Source organism: Zingiber officinale, chromosome 2B, assembly GCF_018446385.1.
Source record: "Zingiber officinale cultivar Zhangliang chromosome 2B, Zo_v1.1, whole genome shotgun sequence".
Lineage (NCBI taxonomy): Eukaryota > Viridiplantae > Streptophyta > Magnoliopsida > Zingiberales > Zingiberaceae > Zingiber > Zingiber officinale.
Genome location: NC_055989.1, coordinates 84,327,218 through 84,351,680, shown reverse-complemented (window position 1 = coordinate 84,351,680; position 24,463 = coordinate 84,327,218). Strand labels below are relative to the sequence as shown.

General features: G+C 36.4%; 1 protein-coding gene and 1 long non-coding RNA gene across 5 annotated transcripts; one reads left to right on the top strand and one right to left on the bottom strand.

Annotated features, from left to right (window-relative positions):
* Positions 1–4,540: 4,540 nt before the first annotated feature.
* On the bottom strand, positions 4,541–8,243 carry LOC122046144. Of its 4 annotated transcripts, XR_006130180.1 has the most exons (6): positions 7,001–8,243; positions 6,776–6,868; positions 6,537–6,676; positions 5,187–5,484; positions 4,993–5,082; positions 4,541–4,900 (listed from the first exon to the last, which is right to left on the bottom strand). It is a non-coding gene; the product is annotated as an uncharacterized LOC122046144 (long non-coding RNA). The 4 variants fall into 4 exon arrangements; XR_006130182.1 differs by lacking the exons at positions 4,541–4,900; positions 4,993–5,082; positions 5,187–5,484 and adding an exon at positions 6,094–6,323; XR_006130181.1 differs by lacking the exons at positions 4,541–4,900; positions 4,993–5,082; positions 5,187–5,484 and having other exon boundaries at positions 6,094–6,676; positions 7,001–7,212; positions 7,919–8,243.
* An 11,596-nt stretch (positions 8,244–19,839) lies between these two features.
* Positions 19,840–22,212, top strand: LOC122048404 (zinc finger MYM-type protein 1-like). Its single transcript, XM_042609974.1, has one exon. The coding sequence runs from the start codon at positions 19,840–19,842 to the stop codon at positions 22,210–22,212; it is 2,373 nt and encodes a 790-aa protein (XP_042465908.1).
* The last annotated feature ends 2,251 nt before the right edge of the window (positions 22,213–24,463 follow it).

Below are 24,463 nucleotides of genomic sequence, written 5' to 3'. Positions count from 1 at the left end.
GGCTAAATGTACATGACTTGTACACATGCTTTCCCTATGATCCCTAATTTCTTGAATTAGGCTCATCTAGGTACAAGAACTATGCACCTTGATCCTAACTCATGATCCTAATATCTCACACACATCTAAAGTATATCAAACACATCCAAGTCAATTTTGATGTGAGATATGGGTTTAGGTCATCTTAGGCTAAGTTCTCATGCATTTTCTAAACACCAATTTAATCTCAATATCAAATTGTGTTTCTATCCTTATCATTAATGCAAGAGATGATGACATGGCATGAAATAATATCATAAATAGAAGCATGTGCCAATGTCATGATGTCATGGCATAAAGTTTGAAAAATAAACATGACATATAAAGAACCTAAGCTTTATCATGACATATCAAATGATAAAATTAAACATGATGTCATGACATGTGAGGGCAAATAATCATGGCAAGATTTAGCATGAATAAGACATACCTAGATTACCTATCTAAGTATCCTTAGCCTTAGCTAATACTTAAGCTTTAACCCTTGATTGCCCTAATATGCCAAAATCCTAATTTTGACACTTCTTGAACTCTAGATTCATTCATGCCACTTAAAGATCAAATTTATCCTCAAATCTTGACATGTTTCATTTTTCCTCGAGAGTTCTCTAGATTTTCCCAAATTGTGCCAATTGAGATTAAAAATGAAATTTTCAATCTTTAGGCACATTTAACTCTTCAAAGGAGTAAATGATAATTCCATTTCATTTTCAAAAGTTCTCAAAACCTTGAAAAATGCTCCTTGAGTGTCAATTTCCTCAAAGTTGGGTTAACTACCCTTCTAATCGGAGTTGACACTCTCTAACCCATTTATGGGGTAGAGAAGATGCTCCTAGGAACCCAATACCTATTAGAGCTCATTGGGTTCACTAAATATTCACTAGGGATAACTTCCCTAGCAACCCTCCTAATGACCCTCTTAGGCTTTAAAGCCTTGGTCATTTGGGTCTCATCAAGGTCAACTATAGGGGCGACTCCCCTTGTGACCTTGGTAATGGTTTTCCTAGCCCTAGGTTTTGTTCCATAATCGAATGGAACATTATGAAAAGTGGGCTTGACCAATTGGGACTTAGGTTTGTGACCCAAACCTTTCTTGTCCTTGGACTTGGGTTTTTGACCCCTAGACCCTAGAGTCAAATCCTTAAGAGCCTTTTCTAGAGAGTCAAATCTTGACCTCAAGACTTGATTTTCTTTCTCTAATACCTCAAGTTTTGATTTATCATTTTTCTTTGAGGTATTCCTAGGCATGTGTCTAGATGATTTGAGATTTCTATCTAGATTTTCCTTAGCCTTAGATGAGTTAATTCTAGGGTTAGCATTTCTAGAATTGTTCTTATCTAGGCTAACATGCTTGGCTCCTAAGCACATGTATCGATTTCTAGTGTTAACATGCTTATCATTATTGACAATGACAATAAGACTACTAGCATGCATCCTACTAGAATTGCAAGAATGAGCTTTAAATGTTACCTTAGGGTTTGCCTTAGCTCCCCCTTTACATGTGTTTGGCCTATTGTCCTTGTGAGGTTGCCTCCCCCTTGGACATTGACTCCTATAGTGTCCCCGTTGCCTGCATTGGAAGCACACCGCGTGCTTCTTGCTCTTGCATGTCGGGACTCCGGCTTCCTTGACCTTTGGTGCCGGTGGAGTCTTTCTAACCCTCTTTGGACACTTACTCTTGTAGTGCCCAAACTTCCTACACTCAAAACACATTATGTGTAATTTGCTTGAAATCACAGTGTTTGAGTTACCTAGGGTTGTGGATGTAGATGAGCTTTCTTCTTCATCCCTTCCGGAGGTAGATGCCTCTTCTTGCTCCGATCTTGAACAAGAGCTCTCCTCCTCTTCTTCCTTGGATGTTGAGTAGCCCTCAACTCCCAATTCGCTTCCTCCATGATGTGAGCTACTTGGCTCACTAGGCTCCTCTTCATGGAATTTTGCCAAATTGTTCCACAATTCCTTGGCGTTGTTGTATCTATCTATCTTGCACAAAACATTATTAGGTAAAGAAAATTCAATAATTTTTGTTACCTCGTCATTGATTTCGGATTGTCGGATTTGCTCTTTCGTCCACTCCTTCTTCTTGATAGGTTTTCCTTCCTCATCCATCGGAGGGGAAAACCCTTCTTGTACACAAAACCAATTTAACATATTAGTCCTAAGAAAATACATCATCTTTACCTTCCAATATGTGAAGTTGTCGTGAGACTCGTAGAAGGGTTGAATCGTGACATCTTCTCCATAGAGATCCATCTCTAGCCCGTGCTCCCCCGGGTGTTGATCCGTCGAAGAGCGGCCTCGCTCTGATACCACTTGTTAGGATCCTTCGTACGGAGGCTAGAGAGGGGGGTGTGAATAGCCGACCCCAAATCGTCGTTTCTTTCTACAAAACGTGTTAGCGCAGCGGAAAATACAAAGAAACGAAAGAGAAGAAAATCAAACCTTAACACGAGGATGTAACGAGGTTCGGAGATTAGGGCTCCTACTCCTCGGCGTGTCCGTAAGGTGGACGAGTCCAGTCAATCCGTCGGTGGATGAGTCCCCGGAGAACCGACTAATACAATATACTCCTTCTGGGTGGAGAAACCTCGCCACAATGTTTCTTGCACAAGCAAGATAGGAGTACAACAGATACAAGAAAGCAAAAGACAATATGAAACACTTGCTTGCCTTTCTTGTTGACTGGAGTGATGAAGCAGCAGCTTCACACCAGCAGCAGCTGACGAGAATCCAGTCGAGAAGCTCACGCGAAGCTTCAGCTGCGAGGAGCTCAGCAAAGCTCTGATAGCAGGTAAGAGCAGAAGCTCTAGAGCATAAGAACAGAAGTTCTAAGGAGGAAGCAGTAGCAGCAACGAAACCCTGTAGCGTCTTTTATACCTGCGAAGAAAAACACGAAGGAATCTAGCCGTTGCGTCGCAACGGCTAGTTCCCTGATCGGTCCACAGACAGATCAGGAGTGTGCCTGATCGGTCCACAAACCGATCAGCGCTTTCTCCCGAACTCCGCTAGCTATTGATCGTGCTCTGATCGGTCTGCTGACCGATCAGGGCTTATTGAGTGCGGTTCCTCACACTCCTCAAGATCGTCACCTGATCGGTCGGCAGACCGATCAGGATATCACCTGATCGGTCCCCAGACCGATCAGTAAGCTCACAGAATCGATGAGACCGATCAAATACACAAGCGTATCACTGGATCGGTCTGGTGACCGATCCAGAGCTTGGTTTTTGCCCAAACCAAGTCCCAAGTCTCCCAAACCAACATCCGGTCAACCTTGACCTGTTGGTATATCATGCTTAGCATCCGGTCACTTCCTTGACCTGCTAAGACTCCCTACCAAGTGTCCGGTCAATCCCTTTGACCCGCTTGAACTTTCCTCTTTGTGTCAAATATCCGGTCACTCCCTTGACCTACTTGACCTTCTCAACACCAGATGTCCGATCACCCTTGATCCATCTGGATTTTCCCTTGCCCGGCTTCACTCACCAAGACTTCCAAACTGCCTAGCTTCACTCACTAGGTCTTTCCCCTGCCTGGCTTCACTCACCAGGACTTTCTCCAACTGCCTGGCTACACTTACCAGGACTTTCCCTCGCGCCAAACTCCCTGTTTGGACTTTCCCCGTGCCAAGTCTCCATACTTGGACTTTCCGCGTGCCAAGCTACCTGCTTGGACTTTTCTCCGTGCCAAGTCTCCGTACTTGGACTTTTCCAGTGCCAAGTCTCCATACTTGGACTTTTCGCGTGCCAAGCTCCCTGCTTGGACTTTTCCCCGTGCCAAGTCTCCGTACTTGGACTTTCCCAGTGCCAAGTCTCCATACTTGGACTTTTCGCGTGCCAAGCTCCCTGCTTGGACTTTTCCCGAATCAGGTCATCCAGGTCAACCTTGACCTAAGGTTGCACCTACAATCTCCCAAACACCTATTCTTGTCAAACATCAAGAATACAACTCTCACTACAACAAAAATCACTTTTCGCAGCGCGCAAATTCACTTTCCGCAGCGCACATTGCATGTTGCGCAGTTAAAAGCTGTTGAAAGTCCTATATTATTCGCGGCACGCATTACGCGCTGCAGAAAATACTATCCGCGGCGCGCATTGCGCGCCGCGGAAAAGACTATCCGCAGCATGCAATGCGCGCTGTGGATTGTATTTTTCACGAAATAAAAAATAATATCCGCAGCGTGCAATGCACGCTGCGAATAATAGTATCCGCGACATGCAATGCACGCCGCGGAAAATAATATCCGCGGCACACAATGCATGCCGCGGATAGTAATTTCCGCGGCGTGCATTGTGCGCTTCGGATATTATTTTCCGCAACACGCAATGCGCGCCGCGGATAGTCTAATGAATATAAAACAAAATAATTTCATTATGCTAAAACAATCAATAAACATTTCATAATAAATTAAATACAAATCCAATCCACACACAATTAATAAAAGTCATTTCATTATACCAAAAAACAGTTTTAAGATCCAAGAGTAGCTATTACAAACTTCGATTAAACTAGTTATTACATATCAACAATTAAACTTACGATTCCACACAAATTAGTATATTATGTATCAATCACACAATACTATAAATTTTGATAACCATGCAACCGTGCTTCCTATTGCATCATCAAGAAACTGCATTTCATCATTTGGTCCAATTAGGGCCACCTTTTCCACCAAAACTTTATCAACCCAAACTTTCCAACATGATCCACCAAGAATAACGTGATGCACTTTTGTGTTTGGATCTGTGGATGCAATTCGACCTTCTGCTACAACTAATTCTTCAACATATCAATGAAGCAGCTTACATTTAGTATTAGCACAGATATTTCCACGACTCACATTTCTCAAATTTGACTGTAAATAAACAATACAAAGTTATTAATTCAATCATATATATTTTTGTAACAATTTTGTGATTCAGAAATACATAATTTTATGATAATCACCTGAAAAACACTTTTTTTGGCACCAATATTGATATCGCTATTACTACCAAATTCATTCCCAATATTGCTACAAATGCCACCACTAGCAATCTAATTTTACAACCAAATCGTGTTAAGCAATGTCATCATGATAATTCAAAAACATTTAAGTGTACATATCAAACTTATTTTATATATATTGTTTACTTACTAACCTGTTCTGGATGATTTTGTTGTCTCATACTTTGTAAAAACATAGACCTCATTTCTTGCATTTCTAGTTGATTTTGTTGCCTCATTTCTTGCATTTTTTGTTGAACATTTTGTACTATAGTTTGAAGTTGTTGAACCGTTCTATTTTGTTGCACAGAAGCTCCAACTTTCGATGGTGTTACTCCAAAGCCCATTCCGCGCACTCTACCCCGAGCTTCTTTGCCAAACACAATGCTAATTGCATCATCAACAATATTAGTTGTGTTTTGAGATTCGGATGGACATTCTAATATTTTTTTTCTGTAACAAAAAAAACTTTCAATATATTATCATTAATATAATAAATGACTATACAAAACATCAACATATCATGCATGTAAATGAAATCAACATATAATAAAGAAATCAACTCATGTTAAAATTTTGAAATAGAATAAAGAAATGCACAGCTTCATATACCACGGGTGTTACAAAAATTATTATCAATGGACTACAAAAATTTCTGCATGTGAATAAATGAGCTATACTGAACTTAGTTCAGTTCAGAAGTCAACTAAATTTAAAGGGTGTTACAAAAATTATTATCAAAACTAAGTTTAAACAATAAGGAATTTTAAAACTCACTTCATATAGCAAGATTATAACAGACAGACAAAATTTAGAGACTTGTGTTCACTGACCATATGGGAAAAAATCGCAGACTATTATCAGATACTGATTTAGTTCCAAAGACAGAATAAATACAAAGGATGGCACAAAAATTATTATCAAAACTGGTAAATAAATGAAAAAACCTACAATAGAGAATTTAAATAACTAATAACTAGCAAAAATAAACCAAAGCAACAAAAACATAACACGGTACGAAGTCAGAAACGGCAAACACAGCTGCAATTACATAGGCACATATTTCGAAAATTAAACACATTTTACATACATTCTTACGGATCTAAAACAGGTTACAAGCACTTGACAATTACAATGTTTCTGCTTCATAAATTGAGAGACTGTTGACAAGCTTAATGCCAGCAAAGATCACAGAGAAAACATAAAAAAATCAATGGAAGGTTTAGCTGCAGCATTGCATGAAAGGTTTACTGACTCCAGAGAAAATTAAGAAAAGCTTTTGTCACAGCAATCTGAAATTGAAGATTATAAGCTTCAGAGTGAGCGATTAAATTTAGAAATCAAAAACATGAGGAGATCTTAAGTATAAAAAGTCATTGATTTACAGTAGCACTCTTACAGCAACAGAGTAACAAATGATGAAATACTAGCAAGAGATGAATCAACTAAAATGGAGATCTTAAGTATAAATGCTTATGAAAAACCATATCAGTGGAATAAAATACCAAAGAAATCTAAAATGAGTGAACATGCTTATCGTTTTCTCTCCAACGGCTTGAGTACTGGGCTCCCCATTTTTTTTCTTGTGACCTTCAATCCAAACTTGCGATCTCGTAATTTTTGTATCTATCGAACTTGTCTTTTCCTTGAATATAAAAATATATACAAAATCATTACAGCATAACTTAAAAGATGCATATATCATTAATTATTACTTAAATTATAATAAATTAAAAAAAATTACCATAATGTGAGTCAAACGAGCATAACCCCTCCGACTCATTGTGTGAATGTGGTCTTGTTTTTCCCTCATTGCTCTAAATCTTGCACTCTTTTCCTAAGATTAGTCAAAATCGCATAATCAAACTCTCCAACATATTAATCTTAGTAGTCTCTTACCCAACCATAGCATTAGAATAAATTCAGTGCATTCCCATCCAACTCATGGTCTAAGTGAATAAATACTTACTTGAAAGGTAGATGATAATGTCCTCTGTACAAACAAGTCCCACTGATTTTGGTCCATAAATTCAGGCTTCAACAAACTAAGATCTCGTGAAGCCACTTGACTTGTATTAGCTTCTCGTACAAGTATTGCAATTTGGATTTTCTGTCGCGCCACAATTTAGCTAACTTTTGAAAAATTGATTTCTTTTCTCAATCCTCAACTTTATAAGTCATCTGTACATTTAATAATACAAAAATATGTCTACAATTTGTTATAAAAATGGAAATAAAAAATTAAGTAACTAAATATATTTCCTGAAGATAACTCCATATCCTATCTTTCACTTCTTCATTTATATGAAATAATTATGAGATTTTATCAAAATATATGTATAAGAAAACATCACATAATAAATAAAAAACCTAAATATAAAAAAGTGATTCCTCATCATAATATTTTGCAACGATCCAATTAATAATCATTGACCACAAGCTAATATAAAACTAATTACATCTGATGTGAAAAATATAAAGAAAATTTTCATTATATAACTTAGATGACCACAATCTAATATAAAACTAATTAACTGCATCTGATGTGAAAAATATAAAGAAGATGTTCACTATATAACTTAGAATTGAGAAGTGGTCACTGATATAAAGAAGATGTTTACTATATAACTTAGAATTGAGAAGTGGTCACTGTTATATATGTATCCTTTTGCCTATAAATATACCACAAGCCATACAACTCCATTTGCACTTCCTATAAGCAAAAGCAGAGCATGGCGCAATGGCTTGCAAAAATCATTTCTAAAATGAGCATTTAAGTGCTCATACTTTGTAAGTGTACAACAATCAAAGCTGAACACAGTTCACAAAAGTGAAAGAGTCTAGCAGTGTCGCACAAATAAGTTTAGGGACTTGAGATTAGGGTTACCTTTGGCCTTGAGCTTTTGTGTAGAGTGTGAAGTGGTTAGCAAAGGGCTTGCTTACTCTTGCTGTGGTCCTATGATACGGAGAGATGGAAGGAAGTCTTGTAGCAGACGACGGCGAGTGCGGAGAGGCAGAGTGGAGTCGGGCGGCCGGCGATGGTCACTGCAGATAGGCGGAGAGGATTCCTACAGCTGGTGGCGGTGAGTGCCGAGAGGTAGAGAGGAGTCCGGCGACGGCGACGGCGACGGTAGTGAAGAGAGGCAGAGAGAGCAGAGAGGCAAGGACCTGTTGCGGCAATGGCTTCGAGCGGCGAAGGGTTTGGGCGATGGCTGTGTGTTTTTAACTTTACCAATGGTTTTTTTTATTTACAGGATCTTGATTATTTTTTGTTTTAATTTACTTTAATTTTTTTAACCAAGTTACTATGCGTTCTTTACGTTTACGTTTTTAACCAAGTTACTTTATTTTATTATTACTTTTTCTTCATTATTTCCAAACTAATTACAAGTTACATTCTATTTTAATCATATTTTTTTATTTAATTTGGTTTAACATAATTTTATTTTATTATTACTTGTTCTTTATTATTTCTAAATTAATCGCAGCATATATTTTGCACGCTATTGATAAAAAATAAAAGTATTTGCAGCATGCCTATTCTTGTACGCTGTTATTGTTACTAAATATTTATAGTATTAACGGCATGCTTTTAAAGTGCGCCGTTAATAATTAGATATAAATTTTTTTTTAATCAAGTTTATGCTATTAACAGCGCGCATCAACATGCACGCCATTAATAATACTATTAACAGCGTGCTTTTAATGTGTGCTGTTAATAGCAAGCTGCGAAAAGCTATTTTTGTTGTAGTGTCTCTTCTCGTCAAACATCGTCAAACATCAAAACACAACTCGAGTCAGGTCAACTCGAGTCAGGTCAACCAAGTCAACCTTGACCTAAGGTTGCACCAACAACAACTCGAGTCGGGTCAACCAGGTCAACCTTGACCTAAGGTTGCACCAACAGAGTTTAGATGTACACTGGACACGACCTGCTCAAGAGGAGACCACATATTAAGCATCATTGGTTATTCCTCTTATAGTCTTATCAACGAGTGTAACTGATCTTTTAACTTGAGACCTTCATTTATTCTATGCATGGAGTTATGTGCTTTGATGCCGCTAAAAGTAGTCTTTAATCGGTTTGTGATTAATATGGTAGTTGGGTGTATGACAAAACATAGAGAGAATAGTGTTGAGTCAATAGAGGATTCATCGCTCTCTTGGATTAGGAGTTAACATCCTGGCCACTTGATAGAAATATTAGTGACTCAAAATTCATGGTCATGGGAGGAATGATTTATCATTCAAGAGAAGTCTATTATATCTTAGAAATCAAGTAAAACAATTAATTTGGTAATGATGTATAATATATTGAATTATTTGGGATGTAGGCTTAGATGAAGATATTGAATTACATAGTAATATGTTCATGGTGGTTTACAGTTTATGACTGATATTAATTTTATCGCGTTGGGTGACTAAAAACTGTTACTAGACGGTTACCTTAGTCTGTGTATAGATTTACAGTACTGCCTTCGTGTATAAAACCTAGAGGGTTGCATGTATAGTACGTAGACATGAACAATGGTATCGGAAGCTAATCGAGATCAAGATCAAATATAGATTTATTTGATACAAAGAAGAGAGAATTCGAATAGTCATAATCATGATGATTAATGGAGAATTCGAAGAGTCATCATAATGATAATTAATGAAGAATTTGAAGAGTCATCATAATGAAAGTTATAAATAAAGAATTTATGGAGCCTATAACTCTTCATCTTCTTAATTAATGAAGATCATAAATGCTGAGTTAATTGAGAACATAACTCTTCGTATTCCTTGGAGGCTATAAGTAGCCATCCTCGGAAAGATGCAAGTGTAGAATTCATTCTCTCCGAGTTTCCCTCGTCAACTTCTTCTTCGTTCGAAAGAAATCGTAGTGCTTCCAAGGCTTTGTCAATCCAAGAGACTAGCACTTAACAGATCGTATCAAGTTCATGATCTAGTGCACGTGGATACCGCTAGAGGAGTCACACGTGGGGCTCTTATCTGTCAAGTAATATTATTCAAGCCTATCGAGGACTTGAGGTATGTTTTTATGTTATTATGCATAAAACTATATATACCACGAAAATATCCATGATTCATTATATATCTTCCGCTGCGCTCCGATCCCAACACCTTTAAGGCACCTCCAAGGCGCCTCTGTGCCACGAAGACTTGTCTGCAACCCTCATCCCTTCAAGTGCACCTTTGATTGATTCAGGCCGCCTTAGAGCACCTCTGAGGCCCTTGAGACATTGTTCATCTGAGGCTGATTTTTGCTATTTTAATCCTGTAAAATGAGTTAGTCCAATATATAATAGCATTATTAATTACATCTTGTCTTTTCAAGACCATGATTTAGTTAGGATCTAGTCATGATCTCAATTTAAGCTTTCAAAATGGACTTAAACTAAACCAGCGTCTACAATTTCATCGAGACTCACCCTTACTTGATCACTTTCCTCCAATGACTTACGTCACTTACTATACAAAATTTCTTGACTCTCCTTTGACCCACAAGGTCTTCCCGCCGTTGTCAAGTCCACATACCCAACTGGACTTTGGCCAACTGTTACATCCTACAAACCCAGCTGGACTTTCCGCTAGATATTGGATCACTCCTACGTATCTGGACTTTCCACTAGCCATCAGGTCTAACATGCCTAGCTGGATTTCAGTCTAGTGTCAGGTCCTCCAGACCTGTCAAGACTTGCACACTTGGTAACAAGGTTAAATAACACAATATCTAACTTTAATCCACTAGTTATGTATCAAAATCTGAGTTTGATCATTGGTGCTAACTGTACAAACAGATAAAACTATGAAGCTTTATCTTGGGATGTGACATGCATTGATGTTAGAAGAACCCCAAGAACACATCAATCTTGTGTTCTCTGATATCGTCTCGTGGATGGATTGAAGAACCGAGTTGGCTAACTCCAGAATGATGATACGGTACTCGCTCAACCCTTATTCAAAAGGGAATCCGCTACTACAACTTGGAGAATTTTGACCCCGACTACGTCCAAGTCTCGGAAAGTTTGCGGGCAATATGACTCTAAAAGATAAATAGTCATTTATTCAATAAGAAAAGTATAAACCATATATAAGCCTTGAAGAGATATTATTAAAGTTGTAAAGCCATTTTTAAGTAAAGTAATGTTTCAGGTGGTTGGCGCTTCATTATTGATCAAGTTGTTTACCATCTATATCTTCTAGATAATAGGATCCTGAGCTTTGCTTGTTAATCACCCACAATGTTTCTCCTCATTGTGGCTCCAATTTGCATACGTCTTTCAAACTACATCTCCGACTTGGAAAGTATAAGGAATAACTAGTTTATTATACTTGATACACAACTACTGTCGATACACCTTTAGTCGAGTAGCTAATAGTTCTGAAGTCTTAGTGATCAAATTGAGATCTAAGAGTTGTTGTTCAGAATTATCCTATCCATAAGTGCTCCTCCGAATAGACTCTTCTTCAATTTCTACTATGACAATTGCCTCTCCTCCAAAAAAAAAAAGACGAAAAGGAGTTATTCCGGTTCTCTCCCGTAGTGTGGTTCGATAAGCCTATAGGATGCTTGGTAATTCATCCATCCAACTATTTCTCGATTGACTACCTCAGTTTGCCCATTGCTTTGTGGGTAAACTATTGAAGTGAAGGTTTGCTTGATTTCGAATCCTTTACACCATTCTTTTAATCGTCGACCCTAAAATTGTCAGCCATTATCGGAGATGAGAGTGTGAGGGAAGTCATATCGGCAAATGATATTTTTTCACAGGAATTTTTCAATTGTATCTATAGTTATTCAAGCTAATGCTTCAGCCTTAACAAACTTAGAAAAATAATCAACGACTACTAAGAGAAATTTTTTCTATTGAGGCCCAATCAGGAAGTGCCCTATAATATTCATGCCTTACTGATCAAAGGGGGTTGATACAATGAAAGTCTTCAAACTCTATTGGACGATGAGAGAAGTTCTGGTGCCTTTGACAATGAATGTAGTATGTGATGAATCAGGTTGTATCAACCTACATGTTAGGCCAGAAGTATTAAACTAATAATATCTTCTGAGAAAGTGTCCTTGATACAATATGATTTCCACAGATACCTTTGTGAATCTCCCTCATTACATAATCAACATTCTTTGGATTGAGACACTTGAGGAGGGAGTGCGAAAAGGATTGATAATACAACAAGCCCCCAACTAAGGTGAAGCAGGAAACTCTTCTTTTGAGCAGTCGGGCTTGTTCATGATCGGTAGGCAGAATTCCTTGTTTGAGATAAGCAATGATGAGTGTTCTCTAATCAGCGGATTCATCATGACTTAAAGCTTGGTTGACCTAGGGAACTAGTAGAGTTTGAGACACACAGTCATCAATTCTCTAACCTGCTAGTGCGCTTGCAAGTTTGGTTAGCTCGTCTGCCTTTTGATTATCTACTTGAGGAATCTTCTGAAGAGCAACTTCTTGAAAATTTCCCTTTAACTTTTTGAAAACACCTGTGTATCACCGTAGTTGATTGTTTCTGATTTCAAAACTTACTTCTAGCTGCTGGGCCACCAACTGAGAGTCTAAGTAAATGATCATTCGAGAGGCTCCGACTTACTTTGCTACTTGAAACTTATGAGTAAGGCTTCATACTTGGCTTTGTTGTTGGATGCTCAAAAGTTGAGCCAAACATAAAGTTGGAGCACATCTTTTCTAGCAGATATTAGTAATATCCCGACTCTGCTACTTTGCTTGGTCGAAGAGTCATTCACATAAATATTCCAAGTTCCTTCTGTATCTTGGTCAGGAACTTCTGTTACAAAATCTGCTAAGGCCTGAGCATTAATAGTTGTTTATGACTGATATTGGATATCATATTTACTCAATTCGGTAGTCGACTTGATCAATCTCCCTGTGGCTTTAGGATTGGTTAACACCCAACTCAAATTACTATTGGTGAGGACTGTGATCGGACGAGCGAGGAAGTATGACCTTAATCGATGGGCGATGAGGGCTAGTCCGAGAGCTAATTTTTCTAGATTAGTGTATCTGTTTTTGATATCCTTTAATAAATATCCCAAGAAATAGATGAGGTGTTGTATACCATTTTCCTGTTGGAGTAGGACTATGACAAGTACTCCTTCAGATGTCGATAAATAAACCCATAGCATTTCTCTTGTCGCCTATTTGGAGAGCAAGGATAATAGAGATAAACATTCCTTTAATTCAGTGAAACTTTTATCACACTTTGCATCTCACTCAAACTCAGAAGCTTTTCTCAATATCTTAGACAATGGTAAGCTTTGATTAGCTGAATGAGAGATGAATCGGGAAAGTGTCATAATACACCCGACCAATTGCTGTACCAACTTGAGATTACAAGAGGGAGGCATGTTTCAACTAGCAATATGTGTGGTTCTTGGATTACAAGCTCTTTTCTTAAAAGATTATTCATGTGCATATTATGTACATTGTTTCGTTCATCGACTTCAACTAACATTAACTGCAGCTACTGAAAAGAGGTATCCATTTGGTTATTCTTTTCAAACTTGAATTCAATTTGTGATCTCATTAATGCATTTCCTAAATGTCATGCTAAGTTACATTCTACTCAAAGAATTGAAGTTGCACATATGATAGCTACTGGTGAACATGATATTGATAGAGGATGCAATCAAATTGGCAATTTACTATGACCTGGAAAAATTCATTGGAGTTCTAATTTTGACTCAATTTGTTGCATGATTGATATGTATAGCTCTATGATTACCGTGTTTGAAAAGATGGTGGTTGATGGGTCTTCTAACTCTATCCGTGGTGAAGCTAGTGGTTTGTTAATTGCAATGAAGTCTTTTGATTTCATATTACATTTGATGCAAAAGATAATGAGGATAACAAATCTACTTTGTCAAGGATCGCAAGAGAAATCTCTAGATATTTTAAATGCAATGGACTATGTTTCAACTAGTAAAATTTTACTTCATACTTTGTGAGAAGAAGGTTTTGTTATTCTATTTAGTTATGTGAAAGAAGTTTGTGCCAAATATGACATTGAGATACCTCATATGGAAGCTCGTTATAAATCTACTACAGGTCGTTCTTGTCAAAAAAATGACTCAATTATAGTTGAACACCGCTATCGATTTGATGTATTTATTGTTGCAATAGATTTTCAAATTGAAGAACTTAATAGTAGATTCAATAATGAGGCAATCGAACTTCTTAAGCTTAGTTGTGTTTTGGAACCTAAAGAAAATTTTAAGTTTCTTAATGTTGATCACATTTATCGACTTGCTGAGAAATTCTATCCTCTTGATTTTGATGCACAAGATTTGCACCACTTGAAAATGCAATTGGATCATTATAAGTTTGATGTTGTTGGCTATGAAAGATTCCAAACATTATCAACTATTTCTGAATTATGTCAAAAATTACTTGAAACAAATAAGTTGGGAATCTACAATTTGATGGACAAGTGATTTTTTTCTCATTTGTTATAGTTTATACGTTATAATTATATTATTTACCTATATATTAAATCCAATATATTTATTTAATTGATAGGTTAATTCACCTTGTTTTAATTGTTCCAATTTCTACAACAACAGCTGAACGAGCATTTTCAGGTATGAAATTTGTTAAAACAACACCTTATAACAAGATGAAAGAAGAGTTTTTAGCAAATTTCATAGTCATCTATATTGAATAGGAGTTAGTTGAAAAAAATTGATAATGATATAATAATTAATAAGTTTGATTCTAAAAATAATTGTGGAGAACAATTTCAATAGCATTTATTCTTTGGTTTAATTTTGAATGTACTGAATATTAGATATTATTATTCTATAGTTTCAAAAAATTAATAATTATTTTTTTTATATTTTTGAATTAATTAATTTATTATATCTCAATAATCAGCCCCAGATAAATTTAGATTCTGGCTAAGCCCCTGATTTCTTCGCTACTCTTCTTCTTCCATCCAGTGCCACAAATAATTCAAAACTTTTTTAATGCTTCTCGCACAAAGAACCTCGATCTCTTCAAAAGTTAGTTCCCTTGTCGACGCTCTTTTTCTAAATTTTCTTTTGCATTGCATTGTGATGCTTTTGGTGCGCTCAAAGAATCCCAGTTTTCCAAGGCACTAGACAAGAGGATGCTCTGCCACTCGTCGATGGAGACGAACAACATCAAGAGCGGGCAAGGCAGCCACTGCGATGGTGTTGGTGAAGTTGTGACTGAGGCGTTGTCATTTCTTGGGCAACAGCAAGGTCGCGAAGGGGGGAGGCGAGGGAGAATGATGACAATGTAGAAGTGTTACAAGCTGGCGATGCGGCAACGTGGGCAGTGGAGATGCCCTGGTGGCTGCCTTGCTTGGTCCATGGCTAGCGGACATGGTGGAGATGAGGGTAGAGGAAGAGAAGAGAAAGACATTCCTCTCGATTTGAGCGGATAAAAAACAACCCATAAAATGATCCGTAAATGGATTTATGACTCCATTTGTCTATTATTTGACAATGAATAAACAAAGGAAAGAAAATATAATACATCTTTCATAGTCAAGTAAACTATAACAACTTTTCCTACGAAAAACTTTCCTTCACTTTTTACATCTGTCAGATAAACAGGGCATGAAAATTGAAAGAAATACTGCCTAAGGGATTGGACAATCCTTAGTTTATATTTTTTAAATTATTTCCTTATAAATTATTAAAAAAAATTCTTTTTTTTTTTGAAAAAATAACCTGTTCATATCCACGTATCGAGCCATATTCGAGGCATACTCATCTGGGAATTTGATTTCTTTCAACCAATTACATAAAACTTGTTTACAGTCTTTGTCCAATGTATAACAAGCCTTTGGGAATTTATTGGTTGTTTCATCCTGATGCAACTCTGGTATGCTAACTAGTTCTTTTAATTCCTCACGTGATTTTGCAGTATCTTTAGTTTTTCCATACACATTCATCACAGTGTTAAAAATATTATCAAAGAAATTTTTCTCAACGTGCATTACATCTAAATTATGCTGAATAAGTAGATACTTCCAATATGATAGCTCCTAAAAAATACTCCTTTTCTTCCAACCACACTTGCACTGCCTAATGATGTATTTATTTATCTCATCAGAATTAGTCTCAGTTACTCGTAGAAAACCATAGTTGTCTATTTGGTCAAGGATTTCTTCACCTGACTTGATTGTTAGAGGAAGTTTTCTGACTATAACATTCCTAATGAAATTTTTCTTATTCTGCCTGAAAGGGTGATCAACTGGTAAAAATTTACGATGATTATCAAACCAAGATATCTTCCCACTGCAGGGTAATGAAAATGCATCAGACTCTGTCATGCAATGTGGGCATGCTAATTTACCAGTCGTGCTCCATCCCGACAACATTGAGTATGCTGGAAAATCACTGATTGTCCATAATAATGCAGCATGCAATCTAAAATTAGTTTTGCTTGCAACATCATAAGTCATTGACCCTACATTCCATAATTTATTCAACTCGGCAATCAGAGGTTGCAAGAAAATATCAATCTTCTCTTTTGGATAAGTTGGCCCTGTAATAAGTACAGTAAGGAACATGAATTCATCTTTTATAAACATCCATGACGGTAAGTTGTAAGGTGTTATTATAACTGGCCAAGATGAATATTGTTGTCTAGACTGACCAAATGGTTGAAATCCATCTACAGAAAGTCCAAGTCTCACATTACGTGGTTCCATTGCAAATGAGGAAAATACTGTATCAAGATGTTTCCAAGCAGGCGAATCACAAGGATGACACATTATACCTTCTTCGTGCACATGCTCATGATGCCACCTCATGTAGCTTGCTGTTGCAGTAGATGCGTACAAGCGTTGGAGTCTAGCAGTTAACGGGAAATGATACATAACTTTTCATGCAATCTTTTTATTTTTCTTCCCTAGTATTCGACTACTATGCTTATAACGAGGGTGAGTACATATTATGCATTCAATCAGTTCAATGTCTTCTTTCCAAAATATCATGCAGTTATTAATGCAACAATCAATCTTCTCTACTGGCAAACCTAAACCTCTCACCAATTTTTTGTAGTGTAGAAGCTATCAGGCATTATGTTATCAGTAGGAAGCAACTCAGACATCAATTGACAGATGTCATCGTAACATCTTTCTGAAAAATGATGCTCTACCTTTATGTTCAATAATTTTGCAGTAGCTGATAATTGGGAATGACCAGACGGAATCCATTCTCACACTTCTCTTTCACTAGCCTTTAACATGTCATACATTTGCTGAACTTCAAGTGTTGGTCATCATCTATATTTGAATGATCAACAACATTTATAGCGTCATAAACCATTGATTGCATTGCATTCTCATTAGATGATGATTCCCCTACAGGAGTTGTGCCTAATGAAGAAGCAACCGAAGTTCCAATACGATGAGACAAATAAGGCTCTCTATGACAATATCAGTTGTAGTAATTTGGAACAAATCTTTTTTGACATAGATGTACTTTGACAGTATCCTCATCATAGAAAGCTTTATTTCTACATTTGGAATGATTACACAGACAACGTAACGTGACACCATCCATATATTCTGGATGACTCTTCGCAAAGTTCATAAACTCTTCAACTCCAGCAAAATATTCATCTCGGATAAATCCATTTTCTAATCTATTGTACATCCAAACTTTGTTCAAGTACGTTGTATCCTAATAAACATAAGATTGATTACTTAATAAGTATGCAATTAATATAATAGAGGTACTACACATATGATTCAATGTATTCAAAAATCATACCATGAATACAAAATATTAAGTATATAATTAAGAAGTTGACATTTAAATAAAAAATACACATTTAGACAATTTTAAATCATTTTCATAGGTGTTATCAAAATATCATATCATAATAGGTGGCAGTCGTATGGTGTTTTATTTTTTGGTCTCTAAATCATCATCAATCCTTTCTCTTTCTTGTTTTCTTAGTTATTCAAATTTCTTCATATTTCCTCTTGGTCCTTACCTTTTGATTTTTATCCATGGATTATTAGATTTGTTTGTATGCCTAGTTTTAATCTATCTTTAATATATTATTTTGGCTTTAGCTACTGGAAGCTTTAGAAGTTACTACAATATGAAATGTAAATCCTTCCATTGACTTTCTATATTCATATCCCTATACCAAGGCCATTTTGATCATCTTTGGTTAGGTTAATGCTATATCTATGTCTCAGTCAATGATATTCTCATATGTATTTTGATTATCTTTTTTTAAATTTCAGTCTAACTTTACAAGAATGAAAATCAAATACACCCATGTTCTAATGTTCAAACAACTGAATATCTATAAATGAATGACTGCACATGCAATAGACAATTACATGTATTTAACCATTTTCATTGAGGGATAACTTCTCCATTAGTCAAAATCATGACAAATCATTATCGATGATAAGGTGGAACTATTTTAGGATATTTGTGCATCGTTGATGAGAACTAATTATAAACCTACAAATGCACTCTTCTACTAAAATGCACAGGTTTCTTTCATTTTGGTTGACAATCAGAAGGACAACCAAATTCAAAGCAACAAGCAACCTTCTCAAAAGAAACATGAATTTCACAATTAAATTTTTTCTATAAAAGAGAAGCTATACAAGAGTTTGCAAGCAGAAGAATTAGCAAAATGAAGCATGTATTTGAGGGAATGTGTTCATATATTTGTACCAGCAGGGGCGTAGTTACTGTGGGGCGGGAGGGTGCGATCGCACCCCCTCAGATTTAGAGTAAAAAAAAATTAATATGATTAAAAATAAAATAAAAATCATTTATTTATAAATCTAAAAGTATGTGGGCTTTTATGTAAAACTCCAATCAAAAGTCAAAACTTGCGGCGTGTTTTAATTGCTCTCTCTTGTCTAAAAAAGTTATCTCTCTTTTCTCTTGATTTTTCTCTCAGCCGCCGAAGCTTTTATTTTTCCCTTTTCACTATTTTTTTCCCTATCGGCGAAGCTTCTTCCTCTTCCATTTTCTTCATCCTCCACCATTACTCTTTCCTTTTTCCTTTATCCCATGTTCTTCTTCCTCCCCTAATTCTCATCTTATTTTTCCCTAATCTTAATTTTGCCCTCAAAATCCTCCGTCGCACATTGCCGTTGCCATCCACGTCATTGTCGGCCTGTCATCGCACGCCGCTGCCAACGTCGTTATCGTTTGCTGCCAACGCTGCCATCATTGCTTCGCTACTATCGCTGCTATCGTTTGCTGACAACGCTATCGACGCTCCACAATAAATTTCTTTTGATTAAGGTAAAATTTTCTTACTTGATTTCTTTCGATTACGAATTTAAGTATTGAAAAAAATATGTAGTGTTAATTTTGCATATATTCATATTTTTGTTTGTTATTCAAGTATGTTAAATGTTTACACATATTGAGCTGATAAGTACATTTGATGTTTGATTTGTTATATAAATGTGAGGAATGTCATTAATGATCATTCAAAAATTTGATCAATTGAATCATATCATTTATTCCATGAATAGACTTATCATATAATTTACACCAATATTTTATAATAATAATATGCATATAAAATGAATCATCTTTATGATAAGAATTAAAATTAGATAGTCATATAATTAGAAAAATATGTTTTTATAATGTAAACATTTGACTTTATATCTCTACCAAGGGATCATTAACTCTCTATCAATTTTATTTATTATTTGTTTTTGAATATAAATTGTTGAAAACAAATAGTCATTAATTAGATGATTATGTTTCTGAAATATTATGTTGATGATAAATTAGGTGAAATAACAATGTTAAGGTATTTTAAGAAAATACGAGATGAACCTACTTCAAGCAAGTCATCTCCCCCTCCACCACCTCCTCCTCCTCCGCCTCCTCTACCAGCTCCTCTTGATGCTGACTCAAATGAGTATCCTAGTGATCCTGGGCTAAGAAAGCACATTCTTGAGTATAATGTTAATGAAAGGGAGATTGTTCAACGTTACTATTTGCAAAAAGGTCCTTTTCAACCTAAAAATCATGAATTTCCTTGGCGTTCTTGTCCCAAAGAGAAACGAAGATTTCGAGCTATATGGTTTAGTCTTCATCCTAATTGGCTAGAATACAGCATTGCAAAAGATGCGGCTTTTTGTCTTTATTGCTATTTATTCAAAGCGGATCATGGTGGTCAAAGTGGTGGTGATTCTTTTGTTACTGAGGGATTTAAAAATTGGAGAAAGAAAGAAAAATTTAATGAACATGTTGGAAATCAGAGCAGCATTCACAACAGGTGCATGATGGCGGCTTATGATTTAATGAATCAAAAACAACATATTGAAACTTGTTTGGTCAATCAGTCTAGTCAAGTAGCTATCGATTATCGTGTTTGTTTGACAGCATCAATTGATTGCATAAGATTTCTTATGCGTCAAGGATTAGCATTTCGTGGTCATGATGAATCAACAAACTCACTCAATCATGGTAATTTTCTTGAATTGTTAAGATTTCTTGCTGACCATAATGAGGATATCAATAGAGTTGCACTAGACAATGCTCCATCAAATCTCAAATTGACATCGCCTGATATTCAGAAAGATATTATCAGATCCATTGCTTATTTAACCACTAATTCTATTCTTGGAGATCTCGGTGATGAATTATTTACTATATTGGTTGATGAGGCTCGTGATATATCTGTTAAAGAACAAATGGCAGTTGCTTTACGGTTTGTAGATGAAAGGGGAAATATTGTTGAGTGCTTTCTAGGCCTTGTACATGTAAGCGACACTACTGCCTTATCACTTAAAACTGCTATTGATTCTTTGTTGTGCCAACATGGATTATCTATATCTAATTTGCGGGGGCAAGGATACGATGGAGCTAGCAATATGAGAGGAGAATTCAATGGCTTAAAAAGCTTAATTATGATGGAGAACCCTTCTGCTTATTATGTTCATTGTTTTGCTCATCAACTGCAGCTTACACTTGTAGTTGTTGCTGAAAATCATATAAGAATTTCTACTTTTTTTGATGTGGTTGCACAATTGAACAATATTGTTGGAGCGTCATGCAAGCGAAGAGATATACTTCGAGAGAAACAATTTGAAAAAGTTATTAAAGGAATTTGCAATGGTGATATCTTCACTGGACAAGGTATGAATCAAGAGATGACATTAAAAAGAGCTGGGAGCACACGTTGGGGTTCACATTATAATACATTGTTAAGTTTGATACATTTGTATCCTTCAATTATTGATGTTCTTTTATTTGTTGAAGAGGAGGGAAAAGATCACAAGCAAAGGACACAAGCAAATAATCTGTTGGAATTGATTGGAAAATATGAATTTATATTTCAGATGCACTTAATGAAGAATATCTTGGGAGTCACGAATGATTTGTCGCAAGCTTTACAAAGAAAAGATCAAGACATTGTAAATGCCATGATTCTTGTAAGATCAAGCAAACATCAACTGCAAACTATGAGAGATGATGGTTGGGATTTGTTACTGAATGAAGTTTCTTTATTTTGTGTTAAGTATGAGGTAGTCACCCCGCACATGGAAGACTTGTTCGTCTTTCATGGGAGATCACGACAAAATATTGAAGGAAGGACAAATCTTCACTATTATTGTGTTGAAACATTTTATGAAGTGATAGATTTGCAACTTCAGGAGTTGAACAGTCGCTTTAACGAGGTGAACACGGAGTTGTTGTTGTGTATGAGTTGTCTTGATCCATCAAATTCATTCTCTGCTTATGATAAGAGAAAATTACTTCAGTTTGCTCAGTTTTATCCATCCGATTTTTCCCCAATGGAGTTAATGCATCTTGAGCCCCAACTTGATAACTTTATTTTTGATATGCGGAGTAGCAATCAATTCTCTGAGGTTGTGGGGATTAGCCAGCTTGCTAAAAGGATGGTTCAATTGAAAAAACATCGTCTGTATCCTTTGGTGTATTTACTTTTGAAGTTAGCATTGCTATTACCTGTTGCAACTGCAACTGTAGAGAGAGTGTTTTCAGCAATGAAAATAATCAAAACCTCACTTCGAAATCGGTTGGGAGATGATATGGTAAATGATTGTTTGATACCATATATTGAGCGAGATGTGTTTGATACCATTGATAATGAAGCTATTATTCAGCATTTTCAAAATATGAAATCTCGAAGAGTGATATTGTAAAAAACATATGAAGTTCATATATAATTTTTTTTATACATTTTCTGTGTTGTATTATTTTTTTTAATTTGTTGAATTCGCCCCCCCTAATTGAAAATCCTAACTACGCCACTGTGTACCAGAGACTGAATTAAAAGTTTGGCTCTCATACAACTTGATGCAATACGAATAATTGTGCCACCAAAACAACTCAACTCTCGACAAATGGGGAAGCAAATAATATTATTAACTCAAGATGTACAAGGGATCCAACCCCTTTATGTTTTGAGGAGAAACAAGAAATGCAGTACGAACAAATTGTGCCACCAAAACAACTCAACTCTCGACAAATGGGGATGCAAATAATATTATTAACTCAAGATGTACAAGGGATGCAGCCCCTTTATGTTTTGAGGAGAAACAAGAAACGAAAAGAGAGATTGAGGAGAAAAAAGAAATCACCAGCGACGTGATGCTGCTTTGTGAAAGGGATGCTGCTGAGCTTCGATGACCGGACAGGGAAGTCGTGGCGCTTCCGCTACTCCTACTGGAACAGCAGCCAGAGATTCGATGACCAGACGGGGAAGTCAAGAAAGGAAAAGAGAGATTGAGGAGAAAAGAGAAATCACTAGCGACGGAGCACACTCTGCAAGGAAGAAGCTTGTTGGCGAGGATGACGAAAAGACTGCGTTGAGCCGAGTCGGAGTCTGGCGGCAGCAACTGCTTGGGCATTGGAGGAGAGGACGTCGGAGGAGAGGACGCCGGAGGAGACGGAGAGAAATACAGGAGACGGAGCTCGAGTCGGAGTCCAGCACCGGCAACTATTCGAGCGTCGGAGGAGAGGAAATGCAGGAGACAGAGAGGCGAAGTGAAGAACCTCTGTGCCCTAAATCCCGACCATAGCGACGGAATTAATAGTTCCGTCTTAGAGACGGAATTAATAGTTCCATCTCTAATTCGTCTGGTGGGGCTTAATTCCCTGTTTGAATAGCGAAAGAATAAATATTTCGTCCTTGATTAAAGACGGAATCAAAATATCCGTCTCTATTTAGAGACGAAATCAAAATATCCGTCTCTATTTAGAGACGGATAGTTTATTTTTGTCGCTAATCTTTACGGATTCACTCATTTTAAAATTTAAAATGGCGAAAATAAATACGGAAGTATATTTCTATCTTGTGGCGATGCGGCACGATTTGAGCGGATAAAAAACAACCCATAAAATGATCCGCAAATGGATTTATGATTCCATTTGTCCATTATTTGACAACTAGTAAACAAAGGAAATGAAATATAATACATCTTTTATAATGAAGTAAACTATAAAAAATTTTCTTCACTTTTTATATCCGTCCTCTCAGATAAAGGGTATGAAAACTGAAAGAAATACTGCCTAAGGGACTGGACATTCCATAGTTTATATTTTTTAAATTATTTCCTTATAAATTATTACAAAAAAAGTTCTATTGTTTTGAAAAAGTAATATATTTAAAATGAGCCCAATTAATTTATTCGACCCAAATAAATTATTTTTACGGGGCCTTTTGCACGATTCCAATATGTGGGCTAAAGGCCCAATTAGTATTTTGAGATCATGCTATATATATGTCTCGTATTGTTAAGTATGGGTGAATGAAAGTTAAGTTAAACATAATAAATCAACCGAAGGTTTAGAATTTTATCAATTCCTTTTGTTCAATTTATTTAAAATTTGATCGGTTCAATTAATTAGAAAAAATCTATTCGATTCAATTTTAGCCGAATACTCGTTTTCTTTAACCATCCAAGATATTTGACCGAACACCTGATCTAATATTAACATTGTTAATTCAAACTCTTAAATGGAAATTTTCATAATCTACTTCTTAATTATGAGTGAGTTCAAACTTAGAGAGTGAGACAATTTATTCGACACAATGTCTAACCCACCATGGCTTTAAAGGCGAAAGCAGCAGCCCAAGCTTCGACTCCGAGAACTCGATCCAGGGAGCGATTGCCTACTGCACGCAGAGTAGCCAATGGGCGGTTGACTCCGCCGGCTTCCACTTGCTCTCCTCTTCCAGAATTGCACCGGAGTGTGAGCAGGCGGAGCCTCCGCACCAGATTCGGCCGCTGCCATCGTGCTGTTCTTCCTGTAACTTTTGTGATGCGTATTTGCTTCTCGAACACGAATCCAATGCGATCAAAGATTTCATTCTAGTGGTTTCTGTGAACAAGACACGCAGAGTTAAACGAATTTTTAGAATTTTTATATCCTTTTAAAAATTATATATTT